Genomic DNA, 18,503 nt, shown 5'->3' with positions numbered 1-18,503 from the left:
CTATAAACCAACATCATGGGATACTAAAATACCTATACTACAGTTTCACTATAAACCAACATCATGGGATACTAAAATACCTAAACTACAGCTTCACTATAAACCAACATCCTGGGATACCAAGACATCTATACTACAGCTTTACTATAAACCAACATCCAGGATACCAAGACATCTATACTACAGCTTTACTATAAACCAACATCCAGGATACCAAGACATCTATACTACAGCTTTACTATAAACCAACATCCAGGATACCAAGACATCTATACTACAGCTTTACTATAAACCAACATCCAGGATACCAAGATACCTATACTACAGCTTCACTATAAACCAACATCCTGGGATACAAGGTACCTGTACTACAGCTTCACTATAAACCAACATCCTGGGATACAAGATACCTATACTACAGCTTCACTATAAACCAACATCCTGATATACCAAGATACCTATACTACAGCTTCACTATAAACCAACATCCTGATATACCAAGATACCTATACTACAGCTTCACTATAAACCAACATCCTGGGATACAAGGTACCTGTACTACAGCTTCACTATAAACCAACATCCTGGGATACAAGGTACCTATGCTACAGCTTCACCATAAACCAACATCCTGGGATACTAAAATACCTAAACTACAGCTTCACTATAAACCAACATCCTGAGATACAAGGTACCTATACTACAGCTTCACTATAAACCAACATCCTGGGATACCAAGGTACCTATACTACAGCTTCACTATGAACCAACATCCTGGGATACCAAGATATCTATACTACAGCTTCAGTATAAACCAACATCCTGGGATATAAGGTACCTATACTACAGCTTCACTATGAACCAATATCCAGGATACAAGGTACCTATACTACAGCTTCACTATGAACCAATATCCAGGATACAAGGTACCTATACTACAGCTTCACTATGAACCAATATCCAGGATACAAGGTACCTATACTACAGCTTCACTATGAACCAATATCCAGGATACAAGGTACCTATACTACAGCTTCACTATAAACCAACATCCAGGATACCAAGATATCTATACTACAGCTTTACTATAAACCAACATCCTGGGATACCAAGATATCTATACTACAGCTTCCGTATAAACCAACATCCTGGGATATAAGGTACCTATACTACAGCTTCACTATAAACCAACATCCTGGGATACAAGGTACCTATACTACAGCTTCACTATCAACCAACATCCGGGATACAAGGTACCTATACTATAGCTTCACTATAAACCAACATCCTGGGATACAAGGTACCTATACTACAGCTTCACTATAAACCAACATCCTGGGATACAAGGTACCTATACTACAGCTTCACTATAAACCAACATCCTGGGATACAAGGTACCTATACTACAGCTTCACTATAAACCAACATCATGGGATACTAAAATACCTAAACTACAGCTTCACTATAAACCAACATCCAGGATACCACATCTTTTCTCTTTATTCTCTTTAGTGGAAGGAGGTCTATCAACCTCCCTGGATCCTGCCCTGGGTCAAGTGGGCAGATCTCTCTCGGTGCAAGACAATTCCAGTGACTGATGGTGTGAATGAATAAACGTTTTGCACCTTAAGGCTGAAAAACAAGATGGACTCGAGAAAACACCAAAACCTAGAGCCGGGGCATGTAGAAATCTGTCTGCACTCCCACTGTAGCAGTGGAACAGAGTGCAGTAGCATATGTCTTAGATGGAGTGGGGGACAATAATTACCATGCCTCTGAATAGGAGATACTGTTTACAGTCTTCAAACATAGTACCTCTTTCTCCTCACCCATTTTGGAAAAGAATGAAAGTATGAGGGATGTGAACCACTACAGTTTACACAGTGTGGTTCCAGTTTGCATTTGGATGCATTACAGTTTTTGACATCACAACTAACACAAGTTAAAGATCCATAACAAAAGGTCTTTGAATACCTGAACTTCTGGCAGTGGAAACACTGAAGATGGTTTGGAATATATGACCTTATCTTACAATTTAAGTAACCTGCATAATAGTGGCAGGTGGACATGGAGATGCAAACATCAAAATAATTACATCTGTATGAAGCAGTATTCTGTCTTTACTAGTGAAGATTCAGTGCACTTCAGAAATGTCTTGGATGGAGAAACCAGTGAAGTTCTTCGATTCAGGAATGGTATTTTATCTCTCATTTACAACTCCTCTAGAAGAATTCAAAGTTGCAAAGGGAGTAACCTCGATGAGTATAGCCCCTATGGCCTTTGATTTCAAAAGGAGTTTGGTATGTTATGGTGAAGATGTTACCACCAAAATGTCTCCAGAATATAGCTTTCTTACCGACTTGAGGGAGCCAGGAAGCTGAATAAAAAAGGGAGACATCTGCTCTTAAGATTTCTTGGATAAGAAATGCATAATTGGAAAGCAAGGTATAGAATCTGATTACGACTGTACAACAGAGTCATCCATGCGTGGTCATCTTCTGATAATCTTTTTTATTATTTTTTTTTCCTTTTTTTTTTCATTAATGGGGATATCTTTAATAAAGACAATACATTTCAGTGCCCACTGACTCCACCCAACATAGAGCCCGACAAGAGAACTCACTACAACACCAAATAAGGACACTGCAGCAACACCAGGGTTTAGTGAGCACTATACCCAAATATCAGCATCAGACACAATCTCAAAACCCATTAAGAATGTCCAACACTGGTACTCAGTTGACCCTAGCTCAAGTGTACCAGTCAACTAGCCCTGGGAGGCCACCCCAAGGATGCCCATCTTCAGGACTTCAAGACCAAAGTGATGCATTAGGGTTTGACCTCACAACAACCAGGATCCTCTCCTCTCCTTTAGGGGTTGCCACTTGTGGCAAATACGTGGGTGGGTGTTTAGACCCCAGAAGAGATAAACAGAAAGTACAGAACCTAGTTTGGTAGTTTCTTTCACCCATTTCAGGAATCCACATACAAATCATGAAATACTACATGCATAACTACCACCTACTGTACAAACTAGTAAAGATCATTTATGGAAGACATAAGTACACCAAATTATACAATTTCTTTAGAACCTTTTCAAGACATACCAAAACATTAATTTTATTATCATAAAACACTTGTGAAATTTACTAAAAGCATCATATTTCAAAATTGTGAAACCTTTATTTAACTTGTGTTTATAGAAATTGAAAGCAGAGAAAATAGTATTGATAATAATTACAAAAGACAGAGTGGTGTGTGTTCATAAATGTAAAAGTTGTTAGACAATCTTAGATTGTATGTACAAACATTCTTAATTGTTTTAAATAACAAGTAAACAAAATTTAAGATCAGAATGTGTTTGTTGTTGTTTTTTGTTTCTGAATTAAGCACAAAGCAACACAATGAGCTATGTGTACTCTGTCCCCCCATGGGTATCGAAACCCGGTTTTTAACGATGCAAGTCCGCAGACATACTGCTGAGCCACCAGGGGGCATGTGTTTGTTAGCTATCACTTTCTATTAACGTTTTTAGTTTCAAATTATAGGTTTAGCTCCTCATAAATAACCAATATAATTATAATAGATGCAATAGTGGCCTCAACTTTAATCATGCATTTATTTCAGGAAAAAAAACAAACATACCTATTTACAAATAGTAAAAACTTTAACAATGTTTAATAACTAGAAGCATAAGGTAATGGTTATTTGTATGGAATATATACAGTTCACAGAACCTACCTGGCTCCATGATGATTCTCTAGCAAATACCACATGGGAACAAAGTTCTCAGATAACACATTACCAGAACCTAGAGACAAATGGCTTTATAAATTTCAGTTTTCTAATCAAACACACAAAAAGTGCTTTATTTGTGGTAATGATAACTGAAAAGCAGCAAAAAGAGAGAAAGGCTGCATGTTCAAAAAACATTCACTGCTGGGTAGAAAGATAAAGAACTAAAGGTGAAATTACATATAGGTATAAAGGTAAAGAACTAAAGGTGAAATTACATATGGGTAGAAAAGTAAAGAACTAAAGGTGAAATTACATATGGGTAGAAAGGTACAGAACTAATGGTGAAATTACATATAGGTATAAAGGTAAAGAACTAAAGGTGAAATTACATATGGGTAGAAAGGTAAAGAACTAAAGGTGAAATTACATATGGGTAGAAAGGTAAAGAACTAAAGGTGAAATTACATATGGGAAGAAAGGTAAAGAACTAAAGGTGAAATTACATATGGGTAGAAAGGTAAAGAACTAAAGGTGAAATTACATATGGGTAGAACGGTAAAGAACTAAAGGTGAAATTACATATGGGTAAAAAGGTAAAGAACTAAAGGTGAAATTACATATGGGTAAAAAGGTAAAGAACTAAAGGTGAAATTACATATGGGTAGAAAGGTAAAGAACTAAAGGTGAAATTACATATGGGTAAAAAGGTAAAGAACTAAAGGTGAAATTACACATGGGTAGAAAGGTAAAGAACTAAAGGTGAAATTACATATGGGTAGAAAGGTAAAGAACTGAAGGTGAAATTACATATGGGTAGAAAGGTAAAAAACTAAAGGTGAAATTACATATGAGTAGAAAGGTAAAGAACTAAAGGTGAAATTACATATGAGTAGAAAGGTAAAGAACTAAAGGTGAAATTACATATCACTTTCAACTTCAAATACTCGCCTGCATGTGCTTGAGTCTCCTGAAACGAATATCAGAAAAACATCAACCTTCAATGTAACCATACCGAATTCAGAAGTAACAACACAATAAGAAAGGCTACTAATCATCACCACCCACTACCAACTATTAAGCTACACTTTTACCAACAAATAGTGGGTTGTTTCACATTATAATTCTCCAACAGTTAAAAGAGCAACAATTGTTTCAAAATGGAGATTCAAAACCTCAAGTTGCAAGCTGAGCACCCTAACAAATAAAGTTATCCCAGATTTCAAAATATACTTTTGAAAGTGTGATACAAAAACCGAAGAATTGGTAAATAGATAACAATATTAACTTGTTATTCAATATCCAAAGATGGCCACTACTGGTCATTTTCGAAGTTGTTTCAAAATCATTCTTACCTTCATTGAGACCTCACTTATTGTACAAGTTCAATAAAACTTAAATAAGGCTTCAATAAGTCTCTGGACATACAACATACTCAACGAAGTGCAACATTTCTCTTGTTAAATAACTATCATTACAGCAAATTATTAGATCTTAAAATCAACAAATTTGAGATTATTTAGAATTTACTTTCTTTATACATATGTGATAACCATTTAATATTGTCAAATGAATCTCGATGAACTTTAAGGTTTTGTTAAACTTAGTATAAGTAGAGAACACAAGCCAAACACAATGACAGCTGGACAAATTATTAGTTTAGTTGAAGCAAGAACACAAGCCAAACACAATGACAGCGAGACAAATTATGAGTATAGATGAAGCAAGAACATGAGCCAAACACAATGACAGCGAGACAAATTATTAGTTTATTTCAAGCAAGAACACAAGCCAAACACAATGACAGCTAGACAAATTATTAGTTTTGGTAACGCAACAGCACGAGCCAACCACAATGACAACTAAACAAATTTTTAGTTTAGGTGAAGCAAGAACACAAGCCAAACACAATGACAGATTGACAAATGATTAGTATAGGTGAAGCAAGAACACAAGTCAAACACAATGACAGCTAGACAAAGTATTAGTTTAGGTGAAGCAAGAACATGAGCCAAACACAATGACAGCTAGACAAAGTATTAGTTCAAGTGAAGCAAGAACATGAGCCAAACACAATGACAGCTAGACAAATTATAATTTTAGATGAAGCAAGAACAGGAGCCAAACACAATGACAACTAGACAAATTATTAGTTTAGGTGAAGCAAGAGCACGAGCCAAACACAATGACAGCTGGACAAATTATTAGTTTAGTTGAAGCAAGAACACAAGCAAAACACAATGACAGTGAGACAAATTATTAGTTTAGGTGAAGCAACAAAAAGAGCCAAACACAATGACACCTAGACAAATTATTAGTTTAAATGAAGCTAGAAAACAAGCCAAACACAATGACAGCTGGACAAATTATTAGTTTAGTTGAAGCAAGAACACAAGCCAAACATAATGACAGCTAGACAAATTATTAGTTTAGGTAAAGCTAGAACACAAGACAAAAACAATGAGAGCTGGACAAATTATTAGTTTAGGTGAACCAAGAGCACAAGCCAAACACAATGACAACGAGACAAATTATGAGTTTAGATAAAGCAAGAACATGAGCCAAACACAATGACAGCTAGACAAATTGTTAGTTTATTTCAAGCAAGAACACAAGCCAAACACAATGACAGCTAGACAAATTATTAGTTTAGGTGAAGCTAGAACACAAGACAAACACAATGACAGCTAGACAAATTATTAGTTTTGGTAACGCAACAGCAAGAGCCAACCACAATGACAGCTAAACAAATTTTTAGTTTAGGTGAAGCAAGAACACAAGCCAAACACAATGACAGATTGACAAATTATTAGTATAGGTGAAGCAAGAACACAAGTCAAACACAATGACAGCTACACAAAGTATTAGTTTAGGTGAGGCAAGAACATAAGCCAAACACAATGACAGCTAGACAAAATTATTATTTTAGATGAAGCAAGAACAGGAGCCAAACACAATGACAACTAGACAAATTATTAGTTTAGGTGAAGCAAGAGCACGAGCCAAACACAATGAGAGCTGGACAAATTATTAGTTTAGTTGAAGCAAGAACACAAGCAAAACACAATGACAGTGAGACAAATTATTAGTTTAGGTGAAGCAACAAAAAGAGCCAAACACAATGACACCTAGACAAATTATTAGTTTAGGTGAAGCTAGAAAACAAGCCAAACACAATGACAGATAGACAAATTATTAGTTTAGGTGAAGCAAGAACACAAGTCAAACACAATTACAGCTAGACAAAGTATTAGTTTCGGTGAAGCAACAAAAAGAGCCAAACACAATGACAGCTGGACAAATTATTAGTTTGGATGAAGCTAGAAAACAAGCCAAACACAATCACAGATGGACAAATTATTAGTTTAGTTGAAGCAAGAACACAAGCCAAACACAATTAGATGTTAGACAAATTATTAGTTTAGATAAAGCTAGAACACAAGACAAACACAATGACAGCGAGACAAATTATTAGTTTATTTCAAGCAAGAACACAAGCCAAACACAATGACAGCTAGACAAATTATTAGTTTTGGTAACGCAACAGCACGAGCCAACCACAATGACAACTAAACAAATTTTTAGTTTAGGTGAAGCAAGAACACAAGCCAAACACAATGACAGATTGACAAATGATTAGTATAGGTGAAGCAAGAACACAAGTCAAACACAATGACAGCTAGACAAAGTATTAGTTTAGGTGAAGCAAGAACATGAGCCAAACACAATGACAGCTAGACAAAGTATTAGTTCAAGTGAAGCAAGAACATGAGCCAAACACAATGACAACTAGACAAATTATTAGTTTAGGTGAAGCAAGAGCACGAGCCAAACACAATGACAGCTGGACAAATTATTAGTTTAGTTGAAGCAAGAACACAAGCAAAACACAATGACAGTGAGACAAATTATTAGTTTAGGTGAAGCAACAAAAAGAGCCAAACACAATGACACCTAGACAAATTATTAGTTTAAATGAAGCTAGAAAACAAGCCAAACACAATGACAGCTGGACAAATTATTAGTTTATTTGAAGCAAGAACACAAGCCAAACATAATGACAGCTAGACAAATTATTAGTTTAGGTAAAGCTAGAACACAAGACAAAACAATGAGAGCTGGACAAATTATTAGTTTAGGTGAACCAAGAGCACAAGCCAAACACAATGACAGCGAGACAAATTATGAGTTTAGATAAAGCAAGAACATGAGCCAAACACAATGACAGCTAGACAAATTGTTAGTTTATTTCAAGCAAGAACACAAGCCAAACACAACGACAGCTAGACAAATTATTAGTTTAGGTGAAGCTAGAACACAAGACAAACACAATGACAGCTAGACAAATTATTAGTTTTGGTAAGCAACAGCACGAGCCAACCACAATGACAGCTAAACAAATTTTTAGTTTAGGTGAAGCAAGAACACAAGCCAAACACAATGACAGATTGACAAAATATTAGTATAGGTGAAGCAAGAACACAAGTCAAACACAATGAGAGCTACACAAAGTATTAGTTTAGGTGAGGCAAGAACATAAGCCAAACACAATGACAGCTAGACAAAATTATTATTTTAGATGAAGCAAGAACAGGAGCCAAACACAATGACAACTAGACAAATTATTAGTTTAGGTGAAGCAAGAGCACGAGCCAAACACAATGAGAGCTGGACAAATTATTAGTTTAGTTGAAGCAAGAACACAAGCAAAACACAATGACAGTGAGACAAATTATTAGTTTAGGTGAAGCAACAAAAAGAGCCAAACACAATGACACCTAGACAAATTATTAGTTTAGGTGAAGCTAGAAAACAAGCCAAACACAATGACAGATAGACAAATTATTAGTTTAGGTGAAGCAAGAACACAAGTCAAACACAATTACAGCTAGACAAAGTATTAGTTTCGGTGAAGCAACAAAAAGAGCCAAACACAATGACAGCTGGACAAATTATTAGTTTGGATGAAGCTAGAAAACAAGCCAAACACAATGACAGATGGACAAATTATTAGTTTAGTTGAAGCAAGAACACAAGCCAAACACAATTAGATGTTAGACAAATTATTAGTTTAGATAAAGCTAGAACACAAGACAAACACAATGACAGCGAGACAAATTATTAGTTTATTTCAAGCAAGAACACAAGCCAAACACAATGACAGCTAGACAAATTATTAGTTTTGGTAACGCAACAGCACGAGCCAACCACAATGACAACTAAACAAATTTTTAGTTTAGGTGAAGCAAGAACACAAGTCAAACACAATGACAGCTAGACAAAGTATTAGTTTAGGTGAAGCAAGAACATGAGCCAAACACAATGACAGCTAGACAAAGTATTAGTTCAAGTGAAGCAAGAACATGAGCCAAACACAATGACAACTAGACAAATTATTAGTTTAGGTGAAGCAAGAGCACGAGCCAAACACAATGACAGCTGGACAAATTATTAGTTTAGTTGAAGCAAGAACACAAGCAAAACACAATGACAGTGAGACAAATTATTAGTTTAGGTGAAGCAACAAAAAGAGCCAAACACAATGACACCTAGACAAATTATTAGTTTAAATGAAGCTAGAAAACAAGCCAAACACAATGACAGCTGGACAAATTATTAGTTTATTTGAAGCAAGAACACAAGCCAAACATAATGACAGCTAGACAAATTATTAGTTTAGGTAAAGCTAGAACACAAGACAAAAACAATGAGAGCTGGACAAATTATTAGTTTAGGGGAACCAAGAGCACAAGCCAAACACAATGACAGCGAGACAAATTATGAGTTTAGATAAAGCAAGAACATGAGCCAAACACAATGACAGCTAGACAAATTGTTAGTTTATTTCAAGCAAGAACACAAGCCAAACACAACGACAGCTAGACAAATTATTAGTTTAGGTGAAGCTAGAACACAAGACAAACACAATGACAGCTAGACAAATTATTAGTTTTGGTAACGCAACAGCACGAGCCAACCACAATGACAGCTAAACAAATTTTTAGTTTAGGTGAAGCAAGAACACAAGCCAAACACAATGACAGATTGACAAATTATTAGTATAGGTGAAGCAAGAACACAAGTCAAACACAATGAGAGCTACACAAAGTATTAGTTTAGGTGAGGCAAGAACATAAGCCAAACACAATGACAGCTAGACAAAAATATTATTTTAGATGAAGCAAGAACAGGAGCCAAACACAATGACAACTAGACAAATTATTAGTTTAGGTGAAGCAAGAGCACGAGCCAAACACAATGAGAGCTGGACAAATTATTAGTTTAGTTGAAGCAAGAACACAAGCAAAACACAATGACAGTGAGACAAATTATTAGTTTAGGTGAAGCAACAAAAAGAGCCAAACACAATGACACCTAGACAAATTATTAGTTTAGGTGAAGCTAGAAAACAAGCCAAACACAATGACAGATAGACAAATTATTAGTTTAGGTGAAGCAAGAACACAAGTCAAACACAATTACAGCTAGACAAAGTATTAGTTTCGGTGAAGCAACAAAAAGAGCCAAACACAATGACAGCTGGACAAATTATTAGTTTGGATGAAGCTAGAAAACAAGCCAAACACAATGACAGATGGACAAATTATTAGTTTAGTTGAAGCAAGAACACAAGCCAAACACAATTAGATGTTAGACAAATTATTAGTTTAGATAAAGCTAGAACACAAGACAAACACAATGAGAGCTGGACAAATAATTAGTTTAGATGAAGCAAGAACATGAGCCAAACACAATGACAGCTAGACAAATTAATAGTTTAGGTGAAGCAAGAACACAAGTCAAACAGAATGACAGCTAGACAAAGTATTAGTTTAGGTGAAGCAAGAACATGAGCCAAACACAATGACAGCTGGACAAATTATTAGTTTAGGTGAAGCAAGAACAAAAGCCAAACACAATGACAGCTTGACAAATTATTAGTTTAGGTGAAGCAAGAGCACGAGCCAAACACAATGACAGTGACACAAATTATTAGTTTTGGTGACGCAAGAGCACGAGCCAAGCACAATGACAGCTAGACAAATTATTAGTTAAGATAAAGCAAGAACATGAGCCAAACACAATGACAGCTGGACAAATTATTAGTTTAGGTGAAGCACGAGCACAAGCCAAACACAATGACAGCGAGACAAATTATGACTTGAGATGAAGCAAGAACATGAGCCAAACACAATGACAGCTAGACAAATTAATAGTTTAGGTGAAGCAGAAACACAAGTCAAGCACAATGACAGCTAGACAAATTATTAGTTTAGATGAAGCAAGAACAAGAGCCAACCACAATGACAGCTAGACAAATTATAAGTTTAAGTGAAGCTAGAACACAAGACAAACACAATGACAGCTAGACAAATTATTAGTTTTGGTAACGCAAGAGCAAGAGCCAACCACAATGACAGCTAGACAAATTTTTAGTTTAGGTGAAGCAAGAACACAAGCCAAACACAATGACAGATAGAGAAATTATTAGTTGAGGTGAAGCAAGAACATGAGCCAAACACAATGACAGCTAGACAAATTATTAGTTTAGGTGAAGTAAGAGCATGAGCCAAACACAATGACAGCTGGACAAATTATTAGTTTAGTTGAAGCAAGAACACAAGCAAAACACAATGACAGTGACAAAAATTAGTTTGGGTGAAGCAACAAAAAAAGCCAAACACAATGACAACTGGACAAATTATTAGTTTATTAGTTGAAGCAAGAACACAAGCCAAACACAATTAGATGCTAGACAAATTATTAGTTTACGTGAAGCAAGAGCACAAACCAAACACAATGACATAGAGACAAATTATTAGTTTAGATGAAGCAAAAACAAGAGCCAAACAAAATGACAGCTAGACAAATTATTAGTTTAGTTGAAGCAAGAACACAAGCAAAACACAATGACAGCTAGACAAATTATAAGTTTAGGTGAAGCTAGAAAACAAGCCAAACACAATGACAGCTGGACAAATTATTAGTTTAGTTGAAGCAAGAACACAAGCCAAACACAATGACAACTAGACATATTATTAGTTTAGTTGAAGCAAGAGCACGAGCCAAGCACAATGACAGCTGGACAAATTATTAGTTTAGATCAAGCAAGAGCACGAGCCAAGCACAATGACAGCTAGACAAAATTATTAGTTTAAATGAGGCAAAACATGAGCCAAACACAATGACAGCTAGACAAATTATTAGTTTAGTTGAAACAAGAGCACGAGCCAAGCACAATGACAGCTAGACAAATTATTAGTTTAGGTGAAGCAAGAACACAAGTGAAACACAATGACAGCTAGACAAAGTATTAGTTTAGGTGAAGCAAGAACATGAGCCACAAACAATGACAGCTGGACAAATTATTAGTTTAGGTGAAGCAAGAACACAAGCCAAACACAATGACAGCTAAACAAATTATTAGTTTAGGTGAAGCAAGAATACAAGCCAAACACAATGACAGCTAGACATATTATTAGTTTAGGTGAAGCAAGAACACAAGCCAAACAATGACAGCTAGAAAAATAAGTAGTTTAGGTGAAGCAACAACACAAGCCAAACACAATGACATCTAGACAAATTATTAGTTTAGATGAAGCAAGAACATGAGCCAAACACAATGACAGCTGGACTAATTATTAGTTTAGGTGACGCAAGAGCACGAGCCAAGCACAATGACAGCTAGACAAATTATTAGTTTAGTTGAAGCAAGAACACAAGCAAAACACAATGACAGCTAGACAAAATTATTAGTTTAAATGAGGCAAAACACAAGCCAAACACAATGACAACTAGACATATTATTAGTTTAGTTGAAGCAAGAGCACGAGCCAAGCACAATGACAACAAGACATATTATTAGTTTAGTTGAAGCAAGAGCACGAGCCAAGCACAATGACAGCTAGACAAATTATTAGTTTAGATGAAGCAAGAACATGAGCCAAACATAATGACAGCTGGACAAATTATTAGTTTAGATCAAGCAAGAGCACGAGCCAAGCACAATGACAGCTAGACAAAATTATTAGTTTAAATGAGGCAAAACATGAGCCAAACACAATGACAGCTAAACAAATTATTAGTTTAGGTGAAGCAAGAACACAAGCCAAACACAATGACAGCTAGACATATTATTAGTTTAGGTGAAGCAAGAACACAAGCCAAACAATGACAGATAGAAAAATAAGTAGTTTAGGTGAAGCAACAACACAAGCCAAACACAATGACATCTAGACAAATTATTAGTTTAGATGAAGCAAGAACATGAGCCAAACACAATGACAGCTGGACTAATTATTAGTTTAGGTGACGCAAGAGCACGAGCCAAGCACAATGACAGCTAGATATTATTATGTCTATAAATTATTAGTTTAGATGAAGCAAGAACATGAGCCAAACACAATGACAGCTAGACAAATTATTAGTTTAGTTGAAGCAAGAACACAAGCAAAACACAATGACAGCTAGACAAATTATAAGTTTAGGTGAAGCTAGAACACAAGCCAAACACAATGACAACTAGACATATTATTAGTTTAGTTGAAGCAAGAGCACGAGCCAAGCACAATGACAGCTAGACAAATTATTAGTTTAGATGAAGCAAGAACATGAGCCAAACACAATGACAGCTGGACAAATTATTAGTTTAGATCAAGCAAGAGCACGAGCCAAGCACAATGACAGCTAGACAAAATTATTAGTTTAAATGAGGCAAAACATGAGCCAAACACAATGACAGCTGGACAAATTATTAGTTTGGATGAAGCACGAGCACAAGGCAAGTACAATAACAGCTAGACAAATTATTAGTTTAGGTGAAGCAAGAACACAAGCCAAACAATGACAGCTAGAAAAATAAGTAGTTTAGGTGAAGCAACAACACAAGCCAAACACAATGACATCTAGACAAATTATTAGTTTAGATGAATCAAAACATGAGCCAAACACAGTGACAGCTGGACAAATTATTAGTTTAGGTGAAGTAAGAGCACGAGCCAAACACAATGACAGCTAGACAAATTATTAGTTCAGATGAAGCAAGAACATGAGCAAAACACAATGACAGCTAGACAAATTATTAGTTCAGATGAAGCAAGAACATGAGCAAAACACAATGACAGCTACACAAATTATTAATTTAGATGAAGCAAGAACACAACCCAAACACAATGACAGCTAGACAAAATATTAGTTTTGGTAACGCAAGAACACAAGCCAAACACAATGACAGCTGGACAAATTATTAGTTTAGGTGAAGTAAGAGCACGATGCAAACGCAATGACAGATAGACAAATTATTAGTTCAGATGAAGCAAGAACATGAGCAAAACACAATGACAGCTAGACAAATTATTAGTTTACATGAAGCAAGAACACAAGCCAAACACAATGACAGCTAGACATATTATTAGTTTAGGTGAAGCAAGAACACAAGCCAAACACAATGACAGCTAGACATATTATTAGTTTAGGTGAAGCAAGAACACAAGCTAAACACAATGACAACTAGACAAATTATTAGTTTAGGTGAAGAAAGAACACAAGCCAAACACAATGACAGCTAGACAAATTATTAGTTTTGGTGGTGCAAGAGCACGAGCCAAGCACAATGACAGCTAGACAAATTATTAGTTTAGATGAAGCAAGAGCACGAGCCAAACACAATGACAGCTAAACAAATTATTAGTTTAGGTGAAGCAAGAACACAAGCCAAACACAATGACAGCTAGACAAATTATTAGTTTAGGTGAAGCAAGAACATGAGCCAAACACAATGACAGCTACACAAATTATTAGTTTAGATGAAGCAAGAACATGAGCCAAACACAATGACAGCTGGACTAATTATTAGTTTAGGTGACGCAAGAGCACGAGCCAAGCACAATGACAGCTAGACATTATTAGGTCTATAAATTATTAGTTTAGATGAAGCAAGAACATGAGCCAAACAGAATGACAGCTGGACAAATTATTAGTTTTAATGACGCAAGAGCACGAGCCAACCACAATGACAGCTAGACAAATTATTCGTTTAGATCAAGCAAGAGCACGTGCCAAGCACAATGACAGCTAAATAAAATTATTAGTTTAGATTAAGCAAAACATGGCCCAAACACAATGACAGATGGACAAATTATTAGTTTAGATGAAGCAAGAGCACGAGCCAAACACAATGACAGCTAGACAAATTATTAGTTTAGGTGAAGCAAGAACATGAGCCAAACACAATGACATTTACACAAATTATTAGTTTAGGTGAAGCAAGAGAACGAGCCAAACACAATGACAGCTAGACAAAGTATTAGTTTAGGTGAAGCTAGAACACAAGCCAAACACAATGACAGCTGGTCAAATTATTAGCTTAGGTGAAGAAAGAACATGATCCAAGTACAATGACAGCTAGACAAATTATTACTTTAGGTGAAGCTAGAATACAAGCCAAACACAATGACAGCTGGACAAATTATTAGTTTAGGTGAAGCAAGAACACAAGCCAAACACAATGACAGCGAGACAAATTATTAGTTTAGGTGAAGCAAGAACACAAGTCAAGCACAATGACAGCTAGACAAATTATTAGTTTAGATGAAGCAAGAACATGAGCCAAACACAATCACAGCTGGACAAATTATTAGTTTAGGTGAAGCAAGAACATGAGCCACACACAATGACAGCTGGACAAATTATTAGTTTAGTTGAAGCAAGAACACAAGCCAAACACAATGACAGCTAGACAAATTATTAGTTTAGGTGAAGCAAGAACACAAGCAAAACACAATGACAGCTAGACAAATTATTAGTTTAGGTGAAGCAAGAACACAAGCCAAACACAATGACAGCTAGACAAATTATTAGTTTAGGTGAAGCAAGAACACAAGCCAAACAATGACAGCAAAAAAAATAAGTAGTTTAGGTGAAGCAACAACACAAGCCAAACACAATGACATCTAGACAAATTATTAGTTTAGATGAAGCAAGAACACGAGCCAAACACAATGACAGCTGGACTAATTATTAGTTTAGGTGACGCAAGAGCACGAGCCAAGCACAATGACAGCTAGACATTATTATGTCTATAAATTATTAGTTTAGATGAAGCAAGAACATGAGCCAAACACAATGACAGCTGGACAAATTATTAGTTTTAATGACGCAAGAGCACGAGCAAACCACAATGACAGCTAGACAAAATTATTAGTTTAGATGAATCAAAACATGAGCCAAACACAGTGACAGCTGGAAAAATTATTAGTTTAGGTGAAGTAAGAGCACGAGCCAAACACAATGACAGCTAGACAAATTATTAGTTCAGATGAAGCAAGAACATGAGCAAAACACAATGACAGCTACACAAATTATTAGTTTAGATGAAGCAAGAACACAAGCCAAACACAATGACAGCTAGACAAAATATTAGTTTTGGTAATGCAAGAACACAAGCCAAATACAATGACAGCTAGCCAAATTATTACTTTAGGTGAAGCTAGAATACAAGCCAAACACAATGACAGCTGGACAAATTATTAGTTTAGGTGAAGTAAGAGCACGATGCAAACGCAATGACAGATAGACAAATTATTAGTTCAGATGAAGCAAGAACATGAGCAAAACACAATGACAGCTAGACAAATTATTAGTTTACATGAAGCAAGAACACAAGCCAAACACAATGACAGCTAGACATATTATTAGTTTAAGTGAAGCAAGAACACAAGCTAAACACAATAACAACTGGACAAATTATTAGTTTAGTTGAAGGAAGAACACTAGCCAAACACAATAACAGATGGACAAATTATTAGTTTAGATGAAGCAAGATCAGGAGCCAAACACAATGACAGCTGGAAAAATTATTAGTTTAGATGAAGCAAGAGCACGAGCCAAGCACAATGACAGCTAGACAAATTATAAGTTTAGGTGAAGCAAGAACACAAGTCAAGCACAATAACAGCTAGAGAAATTATTAGTTCAGATGAAGCAAGAACATGAACAAAACACAATGACAGCTAGAAAAATTATTAGTTTACATGAAGCAAGAACACAAGCCAAACACAATGACAGCTAGACAAATTATTAGTTTAGGTGAAGCAAGAACACAATCCAAACACAATGACAGCTAGACAAATTACTAGTTCAGGTGATGCAAGAACACAAGTCAAACACAATGACAGCTGGACAAATTATTAGTTTAGATCAAGCAAGAGCACGAGCCAAGCACAATGACAGCTAGACAAAACTATTAGTTTAAATGAGGCAAAACATGAGCCAAACACAATGACAGCTAGACAAATTATTAGTTTAGTTGAAACAAGAGCACGAGCCAAGCACAATGACAGCTAGACAAATTATTAGTTTAGGTGAAGCAAGAACACAAGTGAAACACAATGACAGCTAGACAAAGTATTAGTTTAGGTGAAGCAAGAACATGAGCCACACACAATGACAGCTGGACAAATTATTAGTTTAGTTGAAGCAAGAACACAAGCCAAAAACAATGACAGCTAGACAAATTATTAGTTTAGGTGAAGCAAGAACACAAGCCAAACACAATGACAGCAAAACAAATTATTAGTTTAGGTGAAGCAAGAACACAAGCCAAACACAATGACAGCTAGACATATTATTAGTTTAGGTGAAGCAAGAACACAAGCCAAACAATGACAGCTAGAAAAATAAGTAGTTTAGGTGAAGCAACAACACAAGCCAAACACAATGACAGCTAGACAAATTATTAGTTTAGATGAAGCAAGAACATGAGCCAAACACAATGACAGCTGGACTAATTATTAGTTTAGGTGACGCAAGAGCACGAGCCAAGCACAATGACAGCTAGATATTATTATGTCTATAAATTATTAGTTTAGATGAAGCAAGAACACGAGCCAAACACAATGACAGCTGGACAAATTATTAGTTTTAATGACGCAAGAGCACGAGCCAACCACAATGACAGCTAGACAAATTATTAGTTTAGTTGAAGCAAGAACACAAGCAAAACACAATGACAGCTAGACAAATTATAAGTTTAGGTGAAGCTAGAACACAAGCCAAACACAATGACAACTAGACATATTATTAGTTTAGTTGAAGCAAGAGCACGAGCCAAGCACAATGACAGCTAGACAAATTATTAGTTTAAATGAAGCAAGAACATGAGCCAAACACAATGACAGCTGGACAAATTATTAGTTTAGATCAAGCAAGAGCACGAGCCAAGCACAATGACAGCTAGACAAAATTATTAGTTTAAATGAGGCAAAACATGAGCCAAACACAATGACAGCTGGACAAATTATTAGTTTGGATGAAGCACGAGCACAAGGCAAGTACAATAACAGCTAGACAAATTATTAGTTTAAGTGAAGCAAGAACACAAGCCAAACAATGACAGCTAGAAAAATAAGTAGTTTAAGTGAAGCAACAACACAAGCCAAACACAATGACATCTAGACAAATTATTAGTTTAGATGAAGCAAGAACATGAGCCAAACACAATGACAGCTGGACTAATTATTAGTTTAGGTGACGCAAGAGCACGAGCCAAGCACAATGACAGCTAGACATTATTATGTCTATAAATTATTAGTTTAGATGAAGCAAGAACATTAACCAAACACAATGACAGCTGGACAAATTATTAGTTTTAATGACGCAAGAGCACGAGCCAACCACAATGACAGCTAGACAAAATTATTAGTTTAGATGAATCAAAACATGAGCCAAACACAGTGACAGCTGGACAAATTATTAGTTTAGGTGAAGTA

The 18,503-nt window shown here is 35.8% G+C and overlaps 1 protein-coding gene across 1 annotated transcript in view; it reads right to left on the bottom strand.

Annotated features, from left to right (window-relative positions):
• The window catches only part of LOC143231726 (exocyst complex component 2-like), a 151,685-nt gene that overhangs the window by 64,196 nt on the left and 68,986 nt on the right, over positions 1-18,503 (bottom strand). Inside the window, exon 5 of the mRNA XM_076466343.1 lies at positions 3,742-3,811. Coding sequence (XP_076322458.1) covers positions 3,742-3,811 — 70 coding nt within the window. The remainder of the gene's footprint in view (positions 1-3,741; positions 3,812-18,503) is intronic.

The sequence above is a fragment of the Tachypleus tridentatus genome, chromosome 11 (genome assembly GCF_004210375.1).
Source record: "Tachypleus tridentatus isolate NWPU-2018 chromosome 11, ASM421037v1, whole genome shotgun sequence".
Classification (NCBI taxonomy): Eukaryota; Metazoa; Arthropoda; class Merostomata; order Xiphosura; family Limulidae; genus Tachypleus; species Tachypleus tridentatus.
Note: the sequence above shows the minus strand (reverse complement) of the source record. Positions and strands in the feature narration are given on the sequence as shown.